Genomic DNA, 27804 nt, shown 5'->3' with positions numbered 1-27804 from the left:
GGGGGGGGGGAGGTTGGACCAAGAAAATAGTTAGTATGGCAAGCATACTGGAATGTGTGATTAGGTTTCTACCAACCACTCACCTGGAGATTTTACAATTTGAAGCAAATATAGAGAAAAGTCAATTTGAGATGTGGTTCAAACACATAGAGAAACAATTGGCATCATGAACAGACATCTGTCTTTTGGAGGTTTATCACCAGGTCTTTCTAATAATCGCCACTAAAAATATAGCTTAAGTACTGTTAGTAATGTCTTTTGGAGGTTTGTCAAACAAGTGACAAACAGTTTGACTTCATGTGGTTAATGCTGATTAATACTGTGGTTAGTAACATCTTTACCTATTTTTTGTTAATGTACCTATTTTTTGTCTTGAAAACCTAAGACAATAATCTGATGCTTTACTATGGTTGGGAGAAAATAACGGAAAGTTCACACCGAAACCTTTCTATTCCCGTTGGTAATGAAAGCAGAAGAAGGCATCTGCAATCTATGTGGATATATGTGGAAAGCAAAGCTCCTCTCAAAGTTGCTGTCCTTAGCTTGACAGCAGCACATGAGGCTGTTTGCCCAATGGACCGTCTGCAGAAGATATGGAAAGTACTTTGCAGCATCTGTTACCTTATCTGAGGAAGAAGTTGAATCTGTAGACCATTTCTTCGTGCATTGTAAAAGAAATACAGTTGCTTGTAGTATGTTCCTGCTACTAGTCGGGGTTGAATTGGTGATACAACATTCTGTCTTTGAGCTCCTACCAGTATGGAGTGTAAGATAGAATTTTATTTATTTTTGGGACATTTGGAAGGCAAGAAACTAGAGGTGTTTCAAAGGAGAGAAAGTCGACCATGCACAAGCAGAAAGCCAAATGCTTTAGAAAACTTTTGCTATCAATTAGAAAGAAATGATTTAGGAAGCTTTATGAAACTTTTTGGCAAAGTTGAAAATGTAACTGCAGTTCGCGTAGTTTTATAGCATTGACTCAGAGCATCATATTACATAATTGGTATTACCAATTACTTATAAAAAAGACAAAAAAGAAAAAGGTATGCTCCAGAGTAAGAAACTTCACCACTGGTTTTGTATCCTACTATCCTCAGAATCAAAAGAATACCAGATTGTTTGCAGGTTCATGTTGGACCCCAGAAATCAAGGATATCTTGCTCATGTTGCCCTTCGATTTCCTTGATGGAGCATCTCATAGGTTCTCAATGCTCTCAGATGATAGGGCTGCAAAAGAAACCGAGTCAGTCAGTCCAAAAGCATGAAGAATATCAATCAACTAAATGAGACTTTTGCCTTTACCTAAACCTCACATCTTATATCTCACAAAGACAGTAGAACTTTTATGAATTTGGCGATCCAGATGTTGATAGGACAATGCTATAAATAATGGATAATCTCTATGAACCCCATCCTATCTTCTCCTTTTCCACTTTGCCTTTTTTCTTTCTCTTTAGCTTTTCTTTAGTTTAGAACTTTAGATAGAAAACAGGCAGACCTAAATTAACTATTATGCAAATAATATTTTCTAAAGTCTCCCTCCCAAAATGCATGCAGGGAAATGGTTCACATGGCTATAGATGGTATGTGGCAGGTGTTTAAGCTTCAGCGATCTACTCCTAGAAATGATTTTTGCCGCATAGCTGCTAAAAATGGAATTCTACTCAGGCTCATCAACACTCTCTACAGCTTGAATGAAGCGGCTCGTTTAGCTTCTGCATCTGGTGGAGGTGGGTTCCCTCCTGATGGATTGGCTCCCCGACCACGGTCTGGGCCACTTGACCCTGGCAATTCTTCATTTATGCAGACTGAAATGCCCCCTTATGGAACTGATCAGCCAGATATGCTTAAGATTAAGAATGGAGAGCGTGTTTTGCCAGCTGGAATGCAGGAACCTTCACGTACTTCAGCTTCACATTCACCAGATTCTCCATTTTTTCGACAGGATTTTGAGAGGCCTCGGTCAAGTAATGCTACAGTGGAAGCTTCAGGTCCATCAAGATTGCCAGATGGAACATCTGTTTCTAGAGATCGAGAAAGCCTAGACAGATACAAAAATGATCTCTCTCGAGCTGAGATTGACTTTAGGCAGCAAAGAGGTGGCAATACAAGTAGAATATCGACTGACAGGGCATCATATGGATTTTCTGCTTCAACAGCTACTCCGCATGAGAATGTACGGCCCCTTCTTAGTTTGTTGGAGAAGGAACCCCCATCTCGCCATTTTTCGGGTCAGCTTGAATATGTTCACAATCTTCCTGGACTGGAGAAGCATGAGAGCATACTCCCTCTTCTGCATGCATCTAATGAAAAGAAAACAAATGGTTTGGACTTTTTGATGGCTGAATTTGCAGGTAATGATTCAGCTGCTTGTTTCACTTGTTTTTAAATAGCAAACTTCCCTGCCTCCTATTGGAATTTGATAAGAATTGAAGTGTTTGTAATACTCCTTTTTTTGCAAGGCATTGTCTTTTGATTACCATCCAGCAGACTCTTATTTTCATCTTCTCTAAATGGCTGAACAGAGGTTTCTGGACGTGGAAGGGAAAATACTAACTTGGAGTCATTGCCTAGAAGTCCACATAAAGCTGCCACTAAGAAAGTTGGAGGGGCAGCTTCTACTGATGGAGTTGCTTCAACTTCTGGACTTGCATCACAGACTGCGTCAGGTGTATTGTCCGGCTCTGGAGTGTTAAATGCTAGACCAGGAAGTGCAGCATCATCTGGAATACTTTCACACATGGTGTCGCCCTGGAATGCTGATGTTGCTAGGGAATACTTGGAAAAGGTAGCAGACCTTCTGCTTGAGTTTGCTGCAGCAGACACAACTGTAAAATCCTTCATGTGCAGCCAAAGTTTGCTCAGCCGTCTTTTTCAGATGTTTAATAAGATAGAGCCCCCTATTCTTCTTAAGGTACTTCTTTTCTAGTAAAAATTTCTGCCCTGCAATGCTTTTTATTATTATTATTATTATCACACAACTATGCTCATGACGGTTCCTTTTTTTCCCTTTTTTTTTGCAGCTATTGAAATGCATTAATCACCTTTCAACAGACCCACACTGCTTAGAACATCTCCAGAGAGCAGATGCAATCAAGTATTTGATACCCAATCTTGATCTCAAAGAGGGCCCTCTTGTGTCCCAAATACATCATGAGGTAATTTAAGCATTTAATTCATCGGTTAACCAGAGAGCATGGTGATGCATATGTTTTTACAACGAAACCAATTTACGAATTGGATGCATCATTCATGTACATGGTAAATTAGGATTTGGAGTGCTAAGTTTATCGTTTCGCAGTTCACTGCTCTTTACTTCTATGATCCTTAGCAAAATATTGTGCTCACTCAGTGAAACATAAACAACAAAACTAGAACTCCGTATTATCTCAATATTTTTTCCTATAATCTTTGTGAAAATTCTCTTTGATCCATAAAATGCCTATTCTGTAAATTTATTTGTATAAATTTCACTCTCTGTTTAGTCTATGTTTGCAATTGAGGATGTGAACTCTATTATTTGGTTTTTTCTTGAAGAGGGACCATGTTATGCACCTGGCCTTGTCACTTCTTGTTATCATTTGGTTGGAGATCGTCTGCTTATGGTTCGTCAGTTGTAAATGGCTGTTCTGATGGAACTTCGAACGCTCTGATCTCTTATAACAGAACAGAATCGTTTAGTGGAAGTACAGGGTTTTGAGAGTTTCTGCAGATTGCACTAGCAGTTGTTTTTTTTTTTACAACTTTTTAGTTTTGATATTGTGTCTTGTCTTAGTCCTTGGAATATAATAAACTATCAACAAAATAACACTCCAATCCCAAACTAATCGGGTCAGCAACATTAAACCTCTGTATAGTCCACTCTATTTGGTCCCCTTACATTTCAATGCTAGTAAGTAACCTGTCTTTTAATGCAAATTATATGTCTCTGAAACTAGATTCTCTCTAAATCTCCCACTTATTCATACGGAAACCTAATGTTAGTGTAACAAGAAGAAGTAAATTACCCCAATGGTGGTTCTTGTATAATATCGAATATGACGGTGCCTTTTTATTTTCCTTGACACCCCCCCCCCCCCCAAAAACCCCCCGCGGTCAATATAGGTATATTCTTAGTATTTTTTTCTTTTTTAATAACTAATTAAAGCTTACACATTCACTGTAAGGTGACTGCTCAGCGTATATTTCTAGTTGTGATATCTGAAGTCTATGCTCATGGACTTTTTCTTGCTTTTTTCCTTGCTGCAGGTTCTCCATGCATTGTTCAACCTCTGCAAGATCAATAAGAGAAGACAGGAGCAAGCTGCGGAAAATGGAATTATTCCACACTTGATGCATTTTATCATGACCAGTTCTCCGTTGAAACAATATGCATTACCTCTTCTATGTGATATGGCTCATGCGTCACGTAATTCAAGAGAGCAACTTCGTGCTCATGGTGGACTTGATGTATACCTGAGCTTACTTGAAGATGAACTCTGGTCTGTCACAGCATTAGATTCCATTGCTGTTTGTTTGGCACATGACAACGAAAGCAGGAAAGTGGAACAAGCTTTGCTCAAAAAGGATGCTATACAGAAAATGGTCAAGTTCTTCGAATGCTGTCCAGAACAGCATTTTCTGCACATACTGGAACCTTTCTTGAAAATTATCACGTATGTCACTTTTCGAGTTTTCACTTTGCCTGTTTGCTGCTTGGATATGTTCAGTGGCGGAGCCAGAATTTTCCCCAGGGGGAGTCAAAATATAAATTAGTAAGCATATGAAAAAATTAAGAGGAGTCAACACATAGTATATATGCATAAAAATATAATATTCAACCTATCTACGCGGGTGTAATTTCCTGACGAAGGGGTGTCAATTGACTCCCCTTGCCAATGAGTGGCTCCGTCACTGCATATGTTGCGTGTTTGTCTTTTTTAAACTTGCGTTAATGAATCTGCCTACAATTGAATGACTTCTGGAAACATGGTTGCTTGGAACAAAAGCAAAAATAGTGGTAAGTTTGATCATTTTGGCTTGGCAGTAGTTTAGCTGGCAAGATGCACCTATCAAAAGAGAAGGAAAATAGTGCTGCTGCCTAGATACATTTATCCAGATCCTGGTAGATGAACTCTTATGTAGTAGAGCTGATACATCTAATATCGTTTCATAGCTTATTTGGCTGTGAGGCTGTTTTTGATTAGTTAGTCTCTAAATGGATTCTATCCTACTAGATGAGCAATACTCTTAATGCCTCTTTTTGCCCTTTCTCAACATTGTAACACTAGTTTGAATTCCTAATTGTCTTTTTTCATATGATATGAGTAATTAATAAGCCCATACAGTATAACAGAGGTTGTCGACTCTAGTCCTGCATACTGAATTTGCGTTGTTGACCTTTTTTTTTTTTTTTAACATGGAATTTAATTATGAGTTTATTCTTTGATCTCTGGTTAATTTTGATGCAGGAAATCATCTCGAATAAATACAACTCTCGCTGTCAATGGATTAACACCATTGCTTGTCTCTAGGCTTGACCACCGAGATGCTATAGCTCGACTGAATTTGCTCAAGTTGATAAAGGTGTGAAATTATTGCTTTTGAGTGGTTCTATTATGGGTATTTGTTCTAGAGTGTCTCAGTGGATTGAATGATCTCCACTGGTTTCCCGATTGGAAACTTTCTGGTCACTGATTCTGCCTCTCATGATCAGTTCTATTCTACAGAGGGGGACTATGATATACTTGATGAAACTTCCACCTATTCACTCTCAGTCCTATTCCCTGTGACTGGGAAACCTCCTTCAGATGACTTGATATTGTCCTCTCAAGATTCAATTTTCAAAAATTCTGCGTTGAATCCTGTGTAGCCATTTTACCTCACACACGTTTACTGTTTACTCTATGTAACTTAAAAGTCGCATCACCACTGGGCTAATTAGATATTCTCTTTCTGTTAAACTGTCACTGCCTGAATGATAGTGTTAGGTAAAGCACTTGTTAATGAATTGCTCAAAAATGTTTTGATGCCAGGCTGTGTATGAGCACCATCCCCGACCAAAGCAACTTATTGTGGAGAATGATCTACCTCAAAAGCTTCAGAATTTGATTGAAGAGCGCAGAGATGGACAGAGTTCTGGTGGCCAAGTTTTGGTGAAACAGATGGCGACTTCTCTGCTTAAAGCACTCCATATAAACACAGTTTTGTAAATTACCAGTTGGCCACCTCTCTGCTAATTGTCTTGCAAGCTGTATATTTCCTTGGTTTCATATCTGTAATTAGTCCTCTTTATTAGTTTGCATTATTGGTTGTGCTTCGGGTGTTTTTTAAGCCCTCAGTTCTCTTTCCAATGTAATTATATCCTGAGTGTCTAAAAAGCGAGATGCTTATATCGAGTTTGTGAGCCTATCTGATTCTTTTCTTTCTGAGCTATTGACTTATATGAGTAGTTTTATTTGGTACAATAACATAAAAGTACTCTCCTCTCTGTATTTTCTTTTAAAGACCTATCTTTTCTGAATAAATACTGAAGATATTAGGTAGGGGGAATTAGTCAATGTTTGAGATGAATCATCTGAGGGGTCAAAGTTGTATTCATTTTTTTCTTTCTTTCTTGAAGCTGATACATTTACTTAACGATTTCCTGTTTCCGAATCGTTTGAAAGAGTTACACAAACATGTAGCTACAGAGGGATGAAGCAAAAGAGGAGAGGGATTGAAGACTTAAAATTTTCTTTTTCACTAGGGTTAACAGTGACATAAGAATTTAGGAAAAAGCACCACCTGCACAAACCCTCATTTAACCATGGTTTAGTTTATTCACTTAATCATGTTAATAGATATAGCTTGATGTAAATATCAAGTAACTCACAAGGTGGACCAAGAAACTTGGACTTCTCGTCACATCAGTTGAGGGACGACAAGACGAGCAATATCTCTTCGAGAGGAACACTGTAGCGACATTAATCTCGATAGATCATCCATAAATCGCGAGATATACAGAGGAGAAATTAAAAAATAGCCAGATTTACAAGCGATCATTCAAAAATAGCCCAGTTTCAAAAGTAATTAAAATTTAGCCACTTTTTATGTAAAGATAAATCTGAGCGAAAATACTGTTCAACACTCAGAAAATACGAGTTCCAGCATAAGTATACTTGAACTACAGCATATTATACTGGAGTTCCAGGATAAGTATGCTGGAACTCCAGCATAATATGATGGAGTTTCAGCATAAGTACACTAGAACTCCAGCATAATATACTGGAATTCCAGCAAAGTATACCGGTCCAGTATAATATGCTGCAAGTTCATACACAAGTGCTCGAATCTCCAGTATATTATGATGGAACTTTCCGTGTGTTGGAGTTCCAGCATAATATGCTGGAAGTTCATACACAGGTGCACCGAACTCCAGTATATTATGCTGTACCGATCTCTGTTGAAGCAAAACAATGACTATTTTTCATTGACTTGGTAAACGCTGGCTATTTATGAATGACCAGTCCGAAAACTGGCTAGACCGTGCTATTTTTACAAAAATTAATTCATTCGAATTGCCAATAACATAGACCTCGAACAAACAGAGATGCTGCCCCCAGGAGTTGTAATTTTACCAAGTGCCGGAGTGCTCCGCTAATACGAGGGCAGCCTGTGACTTTGAGATACAACTTGGATCGACAAAAATGTTACAAACTTTTCAGCCCATAGGTATGGGTTGAAATAGAAGGGAATTATACACATCATCACCACATTCAGGATAAGTTTTGTACATCTTAGCAGACGAAACTAACACCATATGCAAATTCAGCAAAGTTCTTCAGACAAATTTATCAAGCCTATGTTAAAAAAGATCAACCAGTCATCCAGAATTACACTTCGCAACAAAACATGACGCACAAGAAAGCCAATATGTCACACATTACCAATAAATAGAACATCCACCAATTTCTCGCCATCAAAAACTTATCCTTGGTACAAACCACTCAGAAGGCAAACCAATGCAGCCACACCAGAACCATATTCAGAAGATTGGAAGCTCCAGCCTTTCATATCAAATCAGCGACATTCATGGGCATTTCATCAATCTGAGTACTGTAGTATTGCTCTATGTCTAAAAGGTTCCCAAGCAAATAAATGATTTCATAAGTTCTCTAACGTTTGGGAAGATGGGAACGCTGCAATGAAGCAACAACATTCCGGACGGTATATTAAAATTTAAAGCAAGTAGATAAGTTAGCTATTGTAAAATAAGTATCTGCCTCTGCACTACCGAGTCGATGATCAATAGCTGAGCAAATGAAGCAGTTGTCAAGAGTGCTGTGGAATTTCTTTAGATTAAACTTCCTTCAGCAAAGGGCACTGCAAGAGATAGCTTCGAGTATGAGGCCTTTGTGGTCTTGGTCCGTAAAACAAAAACATCTAAGGAGATGTCCTCTTTTAGCTCTGTGGAAGCAGTTGTCAGAGCGCTCTGTTTAAGTTCTAAGGGGCACTGCAAGGGGAGTATGAGGCATTTGGCATACCACTCCTGTTAGTAGGTCTTTGGCTGTAAAACAAATATATCTATGGAGACGTCCTTGTTTAGCTGTAATCTTGTATTGAATAGTTATATTCATCTGCTAAATGCTACACATTGTACTAGAAATTTCTACAAGTTTTTCGTAATCGTATGATGAGCTTAAGTTGCGGCAGAATTATCAGGCATAGTGAGCTAGAAAAACAGAAGACAACGTGAAGGTGATAAAAAAGGGATTAATTTATGAGGAAGACAAGAAATATACCTTTCGACCAAAACGACCAGAGCGACCAATGCAATGAATGTACAGCTCTCTATTGTTTGGAAGGTCATAATTAATCACCAGAGACACCTGAAATAGAAATAGTAAGCAAAGCATGAAGGATAATACGGCAACATCTTTATAAACAAGGACGGTATAGCAGAAAGATTCTCCTAGATGTGGCAGCCTAAAGAGGCGAACAAACGAGAATGTGTTTGCCACTGTAGGTCCGAATATCAAGTATGAACTAAGTCAACATTCTAGCTATTGTTGCATTTGTCGCTCCATTCTTATCCTTGATAGGGATCCCATCAGGTATGTCGAAATTCATTTTCTGTAGGAAAATAGGCTTCTTGATTGTACACAAGCCTGTCAAATATCAACTGAAATGTTTACAAAGGAAAAACCTAGAGAACTTCAAAAAATGCAAGCACCAGATCAGTCCCTGTAATAGTCTATCGTTGTATCCTTAAGGTAGCAAACAATTTCCATCACTAAAAAGTACAGTATCTAGAGCTTTTGTACTTGATCATAATTGACATGTTCCAACGTCCAGAACAAACTCTACCGGCAAAAACAACCTCATCTTTACATAGATCTCAACGACAAGTACAATCTTGGGGATTGCTTAGGTAAACTTGGATTATCAAGACTGTCAAAATCAGTAATAGTAGCTTACAACCAATTAAAAATTCGATATCACAAATTAAAGAACTGAATTAGGGCATGGAGGCTGTGTAACAGAAAAGGACATAGAGCTTGCCTGTTGAACATCCAATCCCCTTGCCCAAACATCTGTGGTGATTAGAACACGAGTCGTGCCACCTCGGAACTCTGCCATAATAGCATCTCTCTCCTTCTGTGGCATATCTCCATGCATAGATGAGACTGTAAAATTATTTTCACGCATCTTGCTAGTCAGCCAATCAACCTGTCACATTAATCGCACTTCATTTAGAAAGGCATAGTACAAAAACAAATGCACCTATTTGCGGAAAAAGAAAGAATAGATTCTTGACATTCCCTCAAGCTAAGTTGCTCCGTTTAGGCGCCACGCCCGTGTCGACACAACACTAATATGGGTGTGGGTATGGGATCCGTACTGGATCTGGTCAAAATAATTTTGGGTACTTTGACCATGATGGACAGAAAAATTCGAGACAAGATATAATCTGATTCCCGAAATCAAAACCAAAACAAGCATAAATTTGAAGAAAATAGCATACCTTATTTAGAAAATCAACGGTTTACTTATCTACAACTTGAGAATAAAAAAGAAATCCACCACTTTACAATCTATACGTAAGTATTCCATAAAATTTCTCATAATTTAGAGATATTTTTATATTTTTATTTTATTTTGAATTATTTTTAGTCGGATCCCCGCACTCGGGTCTGTACTAAGATCCGTATCCCCGAATCTTAGAATTTACATTTCAAAGTATCCGACCTCTAGATCCGCACCTGTGTCGGACACCCGCACCCGTGTCCGAGCAACTTAGCGCTCAAGCATGTCGGAATTTAAATAGTGTTTGCGAATAAATAAAAAATGGGAAAAAAGGTGATTCCCGTTCCTAATAACACAATTACAGGTAAACCTTTGCCATATTCACAATTTCCTAATATTGACATTCTTAAAACTCCCTCTCAAGTTGGAGTATACATACTGTATGCTCCTAACTTGCCGCAAATGTACTCGATTTTGGAGCCACAGGTTGACCTTAAAAGTATCTGCTAGCTAATCATTCGAGTTGACAAAACCTGTCAAATGCACCCCGATGTAATCTTTTGTTGAATGAAATGGCACTCTGCTTCTATACGCTTTGTTTTTTCATGGAACATTAGATTTGAAGCAATGTGCATTACAGCCTCATTGTCAAAGACTTATTGCATTAGTCCATCTCCAATATACATTAAAGTACAATGATTTCTTTTGGCTTCTCCGCTGATTACTACAGAGAACACCATTCACCGAAATGGACGCTCAACATATATCGGAATGATTTCAAAAGCTATCCAATTACTCACATACAAAACATAAATCTATCCTGAAATGACGTAACCCCCCCCCGCCCCACCCCACCCACCCACCACCCCCACAAAAAAAAAAAAACAAAACAATCAAACCCCTAAAAGCTCCTAATAATCCAGCATCTCTTAGTTAAGGCAATAGTCCACTATAATTCACTTGACTTGTCAAAAAGGAAACCCAATGTGATTCACTTGGGAGCAAAATAAACAGGAGACAATGTTACCTTTCGTTTTGTGTTGCAGAAAGTAACAGCCTGGGTGATGGTGAGTGTATCATAAAGATCACAAAGTGTATCAAATTTCCACTCTTCTTTCTCAACCGCGACAAAGAACTGTTTGATGCCCTGCAACAAACACAAAACAACATGAGGAAACAAATTCAAGTTGAAAGTTAGTACGTCAGTATCATTGTGACAGTGCATCTGCATTTCCTGTGTGTGGGCATGTGTGTGAACAAGAAAAATTCAAATCATCACTTGCCTCTAGAGTCAACTCATCATGTTTTACAAGAATCCGAACAGGATCTGTCATAAATTTGCTTGTTATCTCCAGAATTTCATTTGGAAGAGTGGCAGAAATCAGTACAACCTGCAAAGTTAATATACATATGTCAAGTGTTAATATACTTATCCCCCAGTCCAAAAAGAAAAAAAGAGACGGATACACACACATGTAAGTACATAAAAGCACAGTGGGAGAATCTAATGAAAATTTTCAGTTCCATTTTTTAGTTGGTGAGAAGGGCACAGACCGTCTCTTCCTCTATACAACAAAGTATCATACATAACAAGGACCAAAGAGGACTTTACCAAGAAAGTGGAACACCCAGACAATTTTAATTCCCGTTTCTTTCCCTCAAAGCAAGGAAAACATGCAAAGCAAACTGGATTCTTGATTTTCTAAACTACTGAATCACACAGTTAAAAACAGAAACAGCAAATCAAAATGTAAAGAATACAAAGTAAATCTCTAGACATCACATAGACACCAACAGCATGCACGAGAATTGCATTCAAGCAACATTATCAACAGATAATGATCAATGACGGAACAATAAGGATCCGCCCAATCAATAGGATTCAGTGGTGGGCAGCCACATGCCAAAATTAACAGCATACAGACAGTTCTAGATGAAGATTTGTAAAATCTTGATCAACTTGAACAATAAACGTTAGTAGAAATAATCAAACCAAATAAGCAAGAACGGAAGTCTTTGTATGCGTTTAGAGAAACAGACAACTCACCTGAAGCTCCGGTGGAAGATATCTGTAAACATCATATATCTGATCCTTAAAACCACGGCTCAACATCTCATCAGATTCGTCCTAACAAACATCAGAAGCAGAGTAAGACCTCAATAATTTTAATGGAGAAGTAATCAGACAAAAAAGAGTTCAGCAAGCAAATTAAAATATGAAGGTCAGAGAAAGCCATAAACTTACAAGAATCAATAATTTTATACCCCTAGTTCGTAAAGTTCTCCTTTTAATGATGTCACAGACTCTTCCAGAGACTACTTGCTCTAGTTTTCTGATATCTTCACCTACGCTTTTGCCTCCAATACATGCATGTGCCTGAACGTTAATGCATAATTTTTTGATAAGGTAAAGATCATAAAAATTCAAAACTTTATAAGTGGCCAAAATGAAATAACTACTTTTAATTCAATAGCCCCATTTCCTTATTATTTTTCCTTCACTTGATCAAATAATCTAGAAATCCAGGAGCAAAGGCAATCATCTAATTCTGAATTATACCAGAAAGCAAAATCACCTTACTGGTCATAGTTGTTATAACTAAACACGTCAATCATATCTGCATTTCGATAAACTTAAAAGTCATAGGAACGAAAATATAAACATCTATCATAATTTCATATAAACAAATAGCATGTGGCTTCAGGATTTTAAGGAGGTGGGAGGGGAGTACACTTTTTGAAGCAACAAGTGTAAACCTAGATAATGAGTCTAATTTCAAAATTTTCAAATACACATACATATCATCTATATATGTAGACCTAAATCATGTGAGATAAAAAAAAAATCTACAACTTCTCAAAATTCATGTGAACTAAGCGAACAATAGAGCACAATGGAAGCGAAATATTCATACAAGCAACAATATCTAGTTGAGATAAGGATTTAGCCATTATTTCTAGACTTACATTCTAAGTTGCTCCGACACGGCAGTTTAGGTGCCGCTCCCGTGTCGACACAACACTAGTATGGGTAAATTTGAAGAAAATAACATATATTATCTAGGAAATCAATCCTTTACTTATCTACAACTTGAGAATAAAAAAGAAATTCACACTAAACAAGCTATACGTAAGTATTGCATGATTTTTTATAATTTAGAGATATCCTTAGATTTTTATTTTTTTTGAATTATTTTTAGCCGGATCCTCGCACCCGTATCCATACCAGGATCTATATCCCCGAATCTTAGAATTTACATCTCGGAGGATCCGACCTCTAGATCCGCACTCGTGTCCGTGCAACTTAGCTTACATTATGTCCGGGCTTGCTAGGAATTTTTTTGATTTAGTACCTAACTTGTTTGGGACTGAGATTTAGATGCTTTGTGCATCGGGCTGCCTTTTATCGTCGACCCCAACTTGTTTGGACTGAGGCATAGTTGTTGTTTAGACATAGAATCTATAATTTTAAAGAACCCCCAAAATGTCTTAAAAACCAATCATTAAGTATTGGAGCGAAACAATCCCAAAATAGAACGGCGTGATAAGTGAGGATTCATATAGCAAACTACAACTACTTTTGTATTGACTCATAGTTGTTGCATTGGAGAAAAACAATCTCAAAATAGAACTACATGATTGGTGTTCAATGGGTGATGTCAAGCACTATAAAGGAAATGTTATATAGCTGGGCCGGTTTCCGTAGAAGAAGAAAGCAAAAGGCGTGGAAGTTCGCCCCGTTAGCTCCCATGTGGATAGTTTGGGGGGAGAGATATAGGAGAGCTTTTGAGGGGATTGAGTCTCCTTTTTCCCATCTTAAGAATAGTCTTTTATCTTTGATCGCTTTTTGGTGCTCTCATATAGCCCCTACTTGTATAGAAGATTAGGCGTCATTTGTAGAGAATCATGTTCTGATGTAAATTCTCTACTTTTTGGTATACTTCTTGCATACGGGAGTTTTCTCCCTTTTGATCAATACAATTTACCTTATCAAAAAAATTATTTGTGAGGATTCATATAGCAAACTACAACAACTTTTAGATTGACACACAGTTGTTGTATTGGAGTGAAACAAGTCCAAATTTCATATTGCCAACTCCACATCTCCACCTAGTTCTAGATGAGGCAATTATCATTGTTGTTAATGGTTTAGTAATAATCTAAAATGTTTTTTTTATAACTGAGGGCCAACGACGCACGGTTTGAAACTCAATGAGTAGCGGGCCAATTACTCTACCAGTAATCCATTATGCACATAAATATCAAGCTTTGTATGGGGAGTTGAATCCAATCCACACATCGAGTTGCATTCTAACCACTAGACCAAAACCCTCGGGGCCAATAGTATTAATCCTACAAAATTGGATAACTTCCCCTTTATTCTGGCACAGAGATAGGTAATCCAAAATATATAGTCAGAACTATATTTATGTGCAAACATTATCTTACCTTATAAACAAAAAGAACTATATTTATGTGCAAAATACTTTTTTTTTGGTTTCCCACCCAATGTCAATACGCTCATATTCACGGCAGGTAGTCCCGCTTTATGGAGGAACATGCTCCCTACCGAAGGCAACTCTATTCTCACAACTCCGTTAAGGATGGACGGGTACTGACCACCCACCACAACTATCATCAACTACTACTAACCCTAAATCCCAAACTAGCTGAGGTATATCCATATTATTACATGCTTCATCCAAACTGAACCATCCATTAAAAAAAATTGAAACTATACCCTAGTGAGGAAAAAGTAAGGGAATGAAAAGACATACTCGGAAGATTTGGTATCCACAATTTGGCAAACGGTGAGTGCAATCATGGAGGTTTTTCCGGCACCGGATTGGGCCTGAGCAATGACGTCACGACCCGATATAATAGGCAGCACGGCTCGTTGTTGAATGGCGGACGGCTTTTCAAACCCGTATTGATAAACACCTCTAAGAAGGTCATCTTTAATTCCCATCTCAGCGGAACTAGCGATGGGTTCCACGCCCTTTGATGTCTCGAAGACCAATCTGTCTTCCTCCATTGGCGGCCGCCTCCTGTTCGCCGGAATAACAGAGCCAGTCGCCGCCCCATCCATGGTGTTTGATGAAATGCTTTAGAGGGAAAATAGAACGTGTATCACCGTGTTGAAATTAGCAATTTTTACATTCCTATACACAATATATGAAACTATATTACCTCCCTACTTAAATTTTACTATAATTCCATTTTATATATCCAATTACCATTTATGTACATTTTAAGAGGTCGTTTGGTAGCTGGTTAGAAGAAAGGTTATTCATGTATAAGGGGTAACATAACTTATACCATGTTTGGTAGGCAATCGTTATTTTGTATAAAATTCTGCATAACTAATACCATGTTTGGTTGACATTTTTCAATTATGCATAAATAATACATGTATAAGTTATGAGTCAATCTGTGTATTATTTTATGCAGGGTAGAAGATGGAATAACTAATACATGTATTAGTAATACATGGATAAAATACTGAAATGACAAATTTACCCCGATCACTTTACACATAAGGCTTCCTTATTTCTCTGCCAACCCGTCAACAGGTTTCACTTGCTTTCACTTGCCAACTATATACCTTGTCTTCTCTCATTTTTAAAGAACAAACTAGCAAAAGCAAACTGGAGAAGCCACTAGAAAATGGAAATACCAAAACTAAGAAGTGAAAATCAAATATGTCTAAACTTCACATAGTTCAGTAGTATGACGAAGAAGTGAAAGTAACACCCAAAGTTCCTAACTAAATTGTTTCCTACATAAATGGAAAGAGAGAAAAAACAATGCAAAAGAAGGCCAGGGGTATAGTTGTAAACAAGCATTTTACTTTAAAATTTATATAATGTATATCAATTTCTAATACAACAAACCAAACATTCAAAAAAATAATCTCTGCATAACTAATACCTGCATAACTAATCCCTGCATTACTTATCCCTGCATAACTAATCCCTGCATAACTAATACATGTATAACTAATACCTGCATAACTCTAACCGGCAACCAAACGACCCCTAAGGGAATTAATGATAATAAAGTATCCTAAAATTACTCTAACATATCTTCCACTCCCTACGTTTCTCTCTCCACATTCCACCCCCTCCCCACGTATCTTGCACCCATCCACGATTCCACCATTGACAACCATTAAAAAGGTTTGAAGCTTTGAATTCGAATTTGGGTTTTCAAAGAACATTATTTGTTTGAATTGGATATTGTTGCAAAGAATTGGGAATTCTCTGTACATCTCTCTCTATACCTCAATCCCTAATTTCAGTAATGTAAAGCAAAGGAAAAGAGAACAGCAATTCCACCATTGACAGCCATTAAAAAGCTTTGAAGCTTTGAATTCAAATTTGGGTTTTCAAAAATCATTATTTGTTTGGATTGGGTGTTGTTGCAAACAATTGGGAATATGGTTTGGAGTTTATATCTCAATTTTGAGGGGTTTTGGTGAAGATTAGATTGGATTTTGGCTGAATTTCAGATTGAAACTCGAAGAAGAAGACATGATATACATTATATTTACGAAATTGTAGTAAAATTGTAGAAAAATTGTATTATGTTGTTTATATATTTTTCTTTTATTTATTTAACTATTGCATGAAAGTTGAACAACATTGTATAAAAATTATATTTAAGTTGTATGATATTGTAGTTGTATTTAACTGTATAGAAATTTGTATATGGTTTTAAATATTAACCTTTCCCTGGTTTTGCCGTACATTTTGTCTTAGGAGAAGCCTAATATCATGTCTGCCCGAAGAATTAGCAACAACTGTATCTTAATGAAACATGACAATCTCAAGATTAAAGCGATGCTACTGAAACGTTTTTTATTGACCTTCACCCCTGTACATGTTAAGTTTCTGCTTGGGCATTACATCAACTCAACTAAGAAACTGAATAGGGGGTGGTGTAATTTTCATTTCTTCTTGTTAATATTATTTTCTGTTGCTATATTATTGCATTTTTGCAAACTGCTATTGCAAAGATAATTTCTTGCCAAAGGCTAGGGTTGGTAGTATCGGATTGTACAGAAAATCAGAGTTTTCAGCCTTTGCTGTTTGTATTATCACCTCAAACTAAATCAATAGAGGGATGGCAATACTTGGGAGCCTTTTTAATTAGTTTTTCTACTTTCTGTTCCTAAGAGAAACAAAGAAAGGGATATATTGAGACACTGATTTGAAGTCTTACCTTTCTTTTGTATTCATGGTGGAACCATTATATTCTTTGAAACATCAAGCAGATCACTAAATCGACCCAGTACAAATCTGTTATTCTCATCAGTCGTCTAAAAATCAGGTTGCATCTATTACTTCTGCTAGTTTCAAATGATCGTTGCAAAATCAGTATCCAAAAAATAGTTAGTGCTATATACTATTTAACGTGTTCGCTAATCTCAAATTTTGTTCAATACGTTTTAAGAGCACTGCACTTTCTATTGATAATTTAATTAAAAAGTTAAGATGGGATTGTATATATTTTGTAAATAAAACTTCTTTGTGTCGGGTAATTAGCTAAACATAAACATTAAAGGTAATAAAGTTTCAAATAGTGTAGAGGAATGAAAAAATCCTTTGAAATTGTATGTGTTAATCGGGCCGAGCTGACCCGTTTTCAACCCGCTTCAACCTGGGTCAGCCCGGTTCAGCCTGTTACTGTAGCTTAATGTGCGGGCTGGGACGGCTTGGTCGGGGGCGGGTTTTGGACGAACATATTTTGGATAATGGTGCACCGTACCCGCTAAGCCCATTAACCCGTTAACGGGCTGCAGCCTGTTATCAGCCCGATTACGGTTACATTTTTTTTTAAAATTATTTGGACCGTTGCCAACGGTCAAAATTTAACTAAAAAAACAAAAAAAAATTACACTAGCACGGCCCGCCCGAACCCGTTAGCCCGAACCCAAACGGGCCCATATTCCCAACCCGCTAACCAACCCGGTCCGATAACGGACAGGCACCGCCCGATTAACACCTCTAGTTGAAATAGAGAGGGAGGGAGACGGAGAAGCCCTAATAAACGTATTTCGTGTGAATTTTATGTAAACGGGCTGAGAGAAGAGACTTGTTGTACTGTGTGAAGTGATATTTGTACAAGCCGACCCGAATTGAGCTCTTCCCTATAATTATTTATTGATTTATTTATTTAAGTAGCACTATGTATAATTAATTGACAACTAAGTCATAGCTTGGAGACTGAGGATAAAGTGATTAGTAATCATTTGGTTTAAGTCGGTAACAGATTGTGCTATGCTTTTTTTTTTGAATCATCTGATAATCAAAACATGTGAATTGTGAATAATAATGTAAGAAATTCTATAGCAAATAAAATACACATTTTATGTTTTAAAATCGAACTATTACAGTTTTTATACTAAGAAAATCCTACATAGATATTCACTTGAATAATATGTTTATTTTACTAAGGTGTTAAGTGTTTAATTTTGAGAAAAAGAAGTTATATCTGTAAGTATACAATAACAAACCTAGTATAATCCCACAAGTGGATCTGAGAAGGATAGTGTGTACACATATTCTTGAGAATGTAAATATGTTGTTTTCGGTAGACCCTCGACACAGCAAAATTATATTTGAAGTATACCTATTAAAAATTATAATTACTAAAAAAAAATTAAAATTACAAGTAAAACATTGCTATAAATATCTTCGAACCAATTTTTACAGTAATATCCGCGTGGAGGTCTGAAATTAAACTGCAACCAAACTTTAGATCTAAGGTCTAAAGTTTCAAATTTCATACCCGAAGGTCTAAAGTTCAATTATGAGAAGTTCTATTCTAAGACAAACTTTAGAAACTTGGTATACTTTGACAAGAAAATCCTTGTCGTGTCCCATAGCAGCAGGCGTAAGCACCTGTGCTTTCCTTAGAAGATCAATGGCAGAATACCATTTTAAGATACCAACTAAAAGCCACAGTCTATTAAACACAAAGATGTGAAAACCAAGACTACAGTAATATCTTCAGGGAGTACACAAGCATTTATCTACATCAATAGTTGTTCACAAAGCACAACTAGTTTGGGATTTCATAGAGGATAAGTTGATCGACCGAACAGTTCTTCACGAGCCTATAGGCAGAGGCAGTTCAGACAGCATGTAAACATGTTTCAAGCTCCTCCGACTTGTCTCTTCCATGTATCCTCAACGATCAATTCATCAACTCCCCAATCCTCATAACTGGTACAAACAAAAGTAAAATAAGCTATTTTAGTAAAGGAACAATGAGTATTGAGAGGACAACAGAACATAAAAAAGGAAGTCTTGCCTTCCATCTGGCAGATATCGACGAATTGTGAAGGGTATCTTCTTTTCTCGGAGCTCTTTCATTGCAATCTATTAAATAAAAGAAAATTCATTAGACATTATAGAAACTTTACGAGACAGGCTATTGTTTGTCATAGACTTCAGATAAGTTTTTTCTCGCTAAGTCACTAAGGGCAGGTAAAATAACAAAAATAAAAGGACAGTCTCACCTCAAGCGGATCAGTTTCACCCTCCAACTCAACCATCACAGGAGCATTCATGCTGCATGAGCACAAAAAGAACTCACAAGTTATGAAAACCCCAAGTTTTCAAACTTCAAAACACAATCCTTACAAAATGGATAATTGGGGACCTGATCTGGAGTGCTCGAGTACCCAGGATTCTTGCACGTTCATATTTTGTCATATACTTGGATGTTTTCCGAGGTCGCTCCTCAGGCTCCTGCTCTGGTTTTTCCTCACCTTCACCCAAACGGGGGTCTGGCACTTCCTCATTGTTGACGTTATCTTCTTCCACCTCTGCTCCTTCCTGACAATGAATTGAAACCCAATAATGTGTGACGATTAATATTGTTTACGCAACACGAATTACATTCCAATACTAAGGAGCATGAACGGAAATTATCTTACATCAGGCTCGGGCTCTATGGGCTCATCCTCGTATCTGCATCAATTTATACAGTTAAATGCCTAATATAGAAGAGACCAAATGACTTTTCGCAGGTCCAATATAATCATCTCCACAAAAATCCAATAAGCAAGGGACGACAACAAGAAACCAGTAAGATAATGCTTAACCATACAAGATAGTAATTTTTTATAGCGCCAACAAGATCAAAACAATACCAATGCATAAGTTAAGTGCCATGCCACCAATGCTAGATAGCAGCCCAGAATTTGTGAATTCATGGTTCCATGAGATGCATCTTATGAGGCATATGTATGCAGAAGGTTTAAGAAACTTTAGCGAGTAAACTTCATTTTTAACTCCTTTAGCCAACTGCACTCCACGACTTTATCTTGAACCGACACTTAAATTCACGTCCAACAAGATACTGTACTACTTGATTTTTGGCAAATTCCAACACGTGATGAGCTATAAATCATATTTCAAGCAATGGAGCAAAGCCCCAACAAGATCAAAAGGCCCATGGCCCAAATCACCCCGAGTGCTGCCCCTCCATCCCCATTCCCACTGGTGAATGTTATCTGACTGTAGCTAGTTAACCAACACAGAATCACTTAAACACCATAATAAAGCTCCAATATTGCTAAGAGACACAGTAACCACTTTGAGCCAAAGGGATGATCCATATAAGGCAGGTATCTAGCCAGAAATACAGTAATTGCGCGCATCCTCAGTGGTAGGACCACTATAGAGCACCCCATCTCTACCTTATCCTAAAGGTCCTTCACTAAGACTGTTCCCATGCAGCATAAGTATTTCGCACTCAAAAAGAAGAAATAAAAGGCTCAGAGGAAAAATAAATAAGAGTGGAAGTTGTCAGCTGTTTATATGAGCCCCCTAGCTTTGATCTATGGTAAGAGTGCACCGCTTATGATGTGTGGGTTAGGCGCACATCATAGGTTCAAGGCAGAAGCTTGGTTTGAGTGGAGAGGGGCCTGCCCATTATCCACTGAATTTCAAATCGTGCACCACTAGCCTCGTAATTTCTGGGTTATAAAAAAACTATTTATATGAATTTAATATTCCTATTCAAAACAAAGGCCCAAAAAGATGTTTTACATAGCCGAGAAATCCACTTTTTCTAGCTTCAAACTCGCGCCTACCGAACATCCACCTTGTACATGGGTCAAAAGGTTTAAAATCCTAATAATAACTTCTCTTTTATTCTTGACCAGATGTCTCGATATTGAACCCTAGATATTAAGTCGCTTTACTAGAAAGCGCTTTACCCCAAAGTAGCACTTCCAATCAGGATTAGTTGGACCCCAAAGCATATATCGTACACCAAGTGAGAAACCCAAATAAAAAGCTTCTCCTTCCAGAGTGTCTCTCCACCCAAAAAAAAAATGACTTATTTATTAATTAAATATGAACCCTGAATCATAAACCTTAATACTAAGCTCTACACAGAAGATAACTGTATAACCAAATAAAATACAAAGAAAAATAATTCAGTAAAACAACTACTAGTACAACGTCAGTGTCAAAATCCGCTTTCCTTTCATTTAAACCCGTTTCATTCAAATACTCAACAATTCCGGGTTCTCTAACACCAAAAACTAAATCAGGAAAACAAAAAGCTACTTTTATGCATAACCTTTTTGAAAAAAAAGAGGTACATACTCGAAAAAAAGAGTATTAACACATAAACCAAGTAAAAAATTCAATTACAGAAGATGAAAAAAAAAATGTACGTACCCTCCGTCCATATCATAATCCTCGTCAGCCATTTTTGTGTCCGATTGAGAGCTCTAACTTACCTTCAAAGTTGAAGCGACAGAGGTGGCAAGAGCAAGAGGAGTAAAAATATGGAGGCTCTCTCAAAATATAGAAGTCAGAAAATACCGAACTTTCCAGAGGTGCCCTTGTAGCTAAAATCTTCGCAATATATCATAATCATTTCCTAATTTGTAATTTTGTACCAGTAAATTATGTTCTTTTTGGGGGGAAAAAATAATCTTCACTATTCTAATTTCTATTTTACCAGATAATTAAAGTAATCTTTACAAAGAAAAAATCTTTCTAATGCTATAAAACCAAAACGATGTGGAGGAAGTAAACGAAAATCAACTAATGTAAAAACAATCGAAGGTCTTGTCTAATTAATTTGTCTAAGACTAATAAGGTGTTTGGATTGGCTTATAAAAAGTAGCTTTTAAGCTAAAAATTAAAAGTCATAAGTTGTTAATACCCAACTTTTGGCTTTTGGTTTATTTTTGTACTTTTTATGCCAAAAAATTTAGTGCTTTTAAGCACTTATTATCATTGACAAGCACCAAAAAATGCTTAAAAACCAATAAGCACCTCTAATAAGTTAATCCAAACACCCTCTAAGAGCACGCGCGCAACCTAAACGTAATTATTACACGAGTCTATGAATAAGTAGAACCTACCAAATGTAATTCGTAACTTGCGAAATAATTAGGCAAAAAGGCCTCCTGACCACTTAAACTTGCACCCGATTGTCATGCTGGTAAATAAACTTTCAAAATTCCCACATGATGTTGCAGCAGCAATAGAACAGTAAAAAGAAGGAATGAAAGACTAAGCTAAAAGGAATAAAATTAGGTTAATAAAATGATTCTTTGATTGATTACCTCATCTGCAGAGATACAGATATATATATACTCCACTATTACTAAAAGACAAAGCTAGCTAACCAACTCTAGGGGACCAAAAGTAATACTAAGGGCTAATTACATGGGTCCAATTGCAACATATAAAAGTATTAAATAAACTATATGGGAGGGACTAGAGTGTCACATCCCAAAAAGCTATAAACTCCCGTCTTTTAACCGATCCTAACGGCTAGGTACAATTCCGCAAGCTCAATGTACAACTCACTTAAGCTTCTTCTTTTTAACTGCACATCAGTTCTCCCCTGTTGAAATCTTCCTTGCCCTCAAGAAAGAAAAGATGGAAAACGTATCTTCAGAGCTGAATAGTCCTCCCATGTTGCCAATTCTAATGGTAACTCCTTCCATTTAACCAACACTTGAGCCATTGCCTTGTTTCCTTTTTGAATCAGTCTTCTCTCCATTATTTCCTATGGTTGTGGACTTGTGGGCAATAAGGACTAGATAGCTCGATAACAGGAGGGTGTGTTATAGTAGAGGGTAAATCATGGCAGATCTTAAGCTGGGAAACATGAAAGGTTGGGTGCAACCAGAGCTGGGCAGGAAGGGACAATTTGTATGCCACTGGTCCTATCTTCTGTAACACTCCGTAAGGGCCATAGTGCCTTGCTGATAACTTAGTAAAATGCCTGCCTGACATGGATAGTTGCCTGTATGGCTGGATTTTGAGGTAAACCCAATCTCCCTCTTTGAATTGTCAATTGTCTGTCAGATCTATGTTTTTGGCTTGTTCTTCCATCCTCTGTTGGGCTCTTTTGAGATGATACTTCAGCAATTGTGTCTTGAATTCTCTAGTCAGTAGGTTTCTGTCCACTTCCTCTACTTGAGAATCCCCAGCCATGTAAGGTAAGTGTAGTGGGGTGATTGTCCATACAAAGTCTCATATGGTGTGCTCTGCATAGAAGTGTGGAAGGTTTTGTTGTACCACCACTCCTAGATGCTAAGAATTGGGACCAGTCTAATTGTGAGTCTGAGCAGAAGCACCTTAGGTATGTCTCCAAGCACCTGTTCACTACCTCTGTATGTCCATCAGTTTGAGGGTGATAGGCAGTAGAGGTATTGAGTGTTACTCCCATCATAGAGAACAATTCTTGCTAAACCTTACTTGTAAAAATGGGATCCCGGTCACTAATGATATTCTCACGTACTCTATGTAACTTGTATATGTTTTTCATAAAAAGTTTTGCAACATCATGGGCAGAATAAGGATGGGAAAGGGCTATGAAATGAGCATATTTGGTTAGTCAATCCACCACCACCCAAATCACTGTTTTTCCTTTAGATTTAGGTAAGCCATATATGAAATCCATGCTAATACTACTCCATGTTGCCACTGGTATTTTGAGTGGTTGCAGCAATCCAGGATAAGGAGCATTGTCATACTTGTGCCTCTGGCAAACATCACATGCCTTGACCAGTTCTTAAACTTCCTGTCTCATGTTCTTCCAATAGAAGAGAGCAGCTACCTTTCTGTAGGTGTTCTCTATCCCTGAGTGCCCTCCTACTGTTGAGCTATGCCACAATTGCAGGATATCCTTCCTAAGTTGAAGATTAGGTTAACTTTCCCTTCTTCATGAGTTGGCCATGTATAAAAGTGTACCCCTTAGCATCAGTTTCTCCTTGTTGTGTTGATTGAATGATTGCCTTCAGTTCTTCATCTAGCTCCAGATTTGCATAATCATTTCTAGCAAATCAGTCCTCACGGTGGTCCTATCTTCTGTAACACTTGGTAAGGGCCATAGTACCTTGCTGATAACTTAGTAAAATGCCTGCCTGATATGGATAGTTGCCTGTATGGCTGGATTTTGAGGTAAACCCAATCTCCCTTTTTGAATTGTCTGTCAGATCTATGTTTATTGGCTTGTTCTTCCATCCTCTGTTGGGCTCTTTTGAGATGATACTTCAGCAGTTGTGTCTTGAATTTTCTAGTTAGTAGGCTTTTGTCCACTTCCTCTACTTGAGAATCCCCAGCCATGTAAGGTAAGTGTAGTGGGGGTGATTGTCCATACAAAGTCTCATATGGTGTGCTCTGCATAGAAGTGTGGAAGGTTTTGTTGTACCACCACTCCTAGATGCTAAGAATTGGGACCAGTCTAATTGTGAGTCTGAGAAGAAGCACCTTAGGTATTTCTCCAAGCACCTGTTCACTACCTCTGTGTGTCCATTAGTTTGAGGGTGATAGGCAGTAGAGGTATTGAGTGTTACTCCCATCATAGAGAACAATTCTTGCTAAACCTTACTTGTAAAAATGGGATCCCGATCACTAATGATATTCTCAGGTACTCTATGTAACTTGTATATGTTTTTCATAAAAAGTTTTGCAACATCATGGGCAGAATAAGGATGGGAAAGGGCTATGAAATGAGCATATTTGGTTAGTCAATCCACCACCACCCAAATCACTGTTTTTCCTTTAGATTTAGGTAAGCCATATATGAAATCCATGCTAATACTACTCCATGCTGCCACTGGTATTTTGAGTGGTTGCAGCAATCCAGGATATGGAGCATTGTCATACTTGTGCCTCTGGCAAACATCACATGCCTTGACCAGTTCTTAAACTTCCTGTCTCATGTTCTTCCAATAGAAGAGAGCAACTACCTTTCTGTAGGTGTTCTCTATCCCTGAGTACCCTCCTACTGTTGAGCTATGCCACAATTGCATGATATCCTTCCTAAGTTGAAGATTAGGTTAACTTTCCCTTCTTCATGAGTTGGCCATGTATAAAAGTGTACCCCTTAGCATCAGCTTCTCCTTGTTGTGTTGATTGAATGATTGCCTTCAGTTCTTCATCTAGCTCCAGATTTGCATAATCATTTCTAGCAAATCAGTCATCACGGTAGATAGGGTCATAGAAGCGAATTGGATCAGTGGAATTCTAGATAAGGCATTTGTTGCCTTGTTCTCCTTTCCTCTCTTATATTCTATTTTAAAGTCATATTGCATCAACTTAGTGATCCATTTGAGCTGGGTTCCAGTGTGAAGCTTTTGTTCTAGAAGGAATTTTAGAGCCCTTTGATCTGTTTTAACAATGAAGGGTCTAATTGTCAAATGCTGAGACCATTTGTTGACTGCCATCACTAGTGCCAACAATTCCTTGTCATATACAGACAAAGACTGATGATGTGTGGATATTCCCTTGCTGAGAAAAGCAATAGGATGTCCCTTCTACATCAAAACAGCTCTAATGCCTACATTACAGGCATCAGTCTCAACCACAAAAGCCAATGAAAAGTCAGGGAGGGATAATACAGGAGCTGTGGTGAGGGCAACTTTAAGTTGGCTAAAGGCTCTTCTAGCTCCTTCAGTCCATATGAACCCATCTTTTTTAAGCATGTTAGTGAGAGGTTTACTGATCATTCCATACCCTCTTATGAACCTCCTATGATACCCTGCTAACCCCAGAAAACCTCTTATTGAGTCACAGATTGAGGCTCAGGCCATTACTGGACAGCTTCAACCTTCTTAGGATCGGTAGATACCCCTTGAGCTGAGATATAATGACCTAAGTATTCCACCCTTTTTGCAGCAAAGACACATTTACTTTTCTTTGCCAACAACTGGTGTTGGAGTAATAAGTCAAAGACCCTTCTTAAGTGTTGTAGATACTCTTCCAAATTTCTGCTATAAACTAGGATATCATCAAAGAAGACCAAGATGAATTTCCTGATATGCTCTCGGAAAATGTGGTTCATCAGACTTTGAAAACTGGAAGGTGCAGGGCATGACCAGGTATTCATAGTGCCCAGAATGAGTTTTGAATGCTGTTTTCAGGACATCATTTGGTGCCATTCTAATCTGATGGCACCCTGCCCTTAGGTCTATCTTGGAGTAAATCTGTGACCTCCAAGTTCATCTAGGAGTTCTTCAATGATGGGTATAGGAAATTTGTCCTTAATGGTCACCTTGTTGAAGGCTCTGTAGTCAACACATAGCCTCCAACACCCATCTTTCTTGCTCACTAGCACCACTGGAGAGGCATAGGGGCTAGAACTGTACTGTATGATGCCTTGGTTCATCATTTCCCTAACCATTATCTCAATGACATCCTTCTGCACTGGTGAGTACCTGTAAGGTCTTGATTTAACTGGTAAATTGCCCTCCTTCAAGGGAATATGATGATCAAACACCCCTCTTGAGGGAGATAACTATGTAGGCTCTCCAAATATGCCTGCATACTCATCAAGAACCAGCTTGAGTTCCTCTGATTCCTCAACCTTTTCAGGTTCTTTCACCTCCACTTCCTTGAATTCTGCCTCTCTTACCTTGACCATGAAGAACTGGATCCTTCAATAGCCATTTTGCTTATGGCTTTTGGTTGAACTGTTTTGAATTTAGGCTGAATCCCTTGCAGAGTGAGCAGTTGTCCTTTATACTCAATTACAATCATGAGCTTCCTAAAATTGAACTTAATATCCTCTGAAGGGTAGAGACATTGTATTCCCAATACTATGTCACTTTTGCCGATTGGGAATACCATAAAGTCATCCTGGAACACAGCGCACTTGCCTTAACCATTTGAACCCCTTACATATACTATCTGTGGGCACTTCTCTACCATCAACAACTTGTACCAACTGAGGTTTAGTCTTGCTTATTTGGCACCCCGACCTTTTTGTTGTTCCTTCATCTATGAAGCTGTGTGTAGAACCACAATCAATGAAGATTTCCCAGGGTCTTTGCTCTGTGAACCCTCTCAGCCTCAAAGTTTGGTAACCTAAGGTTCCATTTAAAGCCTGTAGGGATATAACACAGTTCTCAGGAAGTTCCTTAGTTATCTCCTCTCCTTCTTCTTCTATTTGGATCTCTTCCTCCTCCTCTGTTGGTACCTCACATGCTTCCAGTTCTAGTGAAAACAATTGCCTCTTAGCCTAGCATTTGTGACCAGGCACAAACTTATCATCACAAAAGAAACACAATCCTTGAGCCCTCTTTTCCTCCATCTCTGCTGGACTCAACCTCCTTCTTCTGTTGTTATCAAACTTAGTTGTGACTGGTTTCTTGAGTGCATTCAAGTTGCTCCTGGGTCAATTGTTTTGACCATGACTCATGTTCCCTCTATTCACAGAAGACACAGAATTGCCCATTTTTATAGCCTTACTCTGGGCTGCAAAGCTGGATTCATGTAGCCTAGCTAGGTAGAAGGCCTGGGGCAATGTACAAGGATTCCCAATCCT

General features: G+C 38.0%; 3 protein-coding genes across 3 annotated transcripts in view; 1 reads left to right on the top strand and 2 right to left on the bottom strand.

Moving 5' to 3' along the window:
• Positions 1 to 6531, top strand: part of LOC109243286 (MAP3K epsilon protein kinase 1-like) — a 19596-nt gene extending 13065 nt beyond the window's left edge. The window contains exons 19-24 of the mRNA XM_019410194.1: positions 1558 to 2354; positions 2526 to 2914; positions 3024 to 3158; positions 4249 to 4655; positions 5451 to 5565; positions 6015 to 6531. Of these exons, the coding sequence (XP_019265739.1) occupies positions 1558 to 2354; positions 2526 to 2914; positions 3024 to 3158; positions 4249 to 4655; positions 5451 to 5565; positions 6015 to 6191 (2020 nt within the window). The 3' untranslated portion in view covers positions 6192 to 6531. The remainder of the gene's footprint in view (positions 1 to 1557; positions 2355 to 2525; positions 2915 to 3023; positions 3159 to 4248; positions 4656 to 5450; positions 5566 to 6014) is intronic.
• Positions 7696 to 15076, bottom strand: LOC109215864 (eukaryotic initiation factor 4A-3-like). Its single transcript, XM_019379982.1, has 9 exons — positions 14929 to 15076; positions 14766 to 14854; positions 12233 to 12364; positions 12035 to 12115; positions 11271 to 11378; positions 11015 to 11134; positions 9523 to 9690; positions 8763 to 8849; positions 7696 to 8473 (listed from the first exon to the last, which is right to left on the bottom strand). Exons 1-9 carry the CDS (start codon positions 15074 to 15076, stop codon positions 8315 to 8317), a joined length of 1092 nt encoding a protein of 363 aa, XP_019235527.1. The 3' UTR covers positions 7696 to 8314.
• On the bottom strand, positions 18715 to 21846 carry LOC109243278 (DNA-directed RNA polymerases II, IV and V subunit 6A-like). The gene is made up of 6 exons (XM_019410185.1): positions 21690 to 21846; positions 19934 to 19967; positions 19657 to 19832; positions 19514 to 19565; positions 19306 to 19373; positions 18715 to 19217 (listed from the first exon to the last, which is right to left on the bottom strand). The coding sequence occupies exons 1-6, from the start codon at positions 21719 to 21721 to the stop codon at positions 19148 to 19150; spliced, it is 432 nt and encodes a 143-aa protein (XP_019265730.1). The 5' UTR covers positions 21722 to 21846; the 3' UTR covers positions 18715 to 19147.

Source organism: Nicotiana attenuata, chromosome 2 (assembly GCF_001879085.1).
Source record: "Nicotiana attenuata strain UT chromosome 2, NIATTr2, whole genome shotgun sequence".
NCBI lineage: Eukaryota > Viridiplantae > Streptophyta > Magnoliopsida > Solanales > Solanaceae > Nicotiana > Nicotiana attenuata.
The sequence above is the reverse complement of the archived record's forward strand: the minus strand, read 5'-3'. Positions and strand labels throughout refer to the sequence as shown.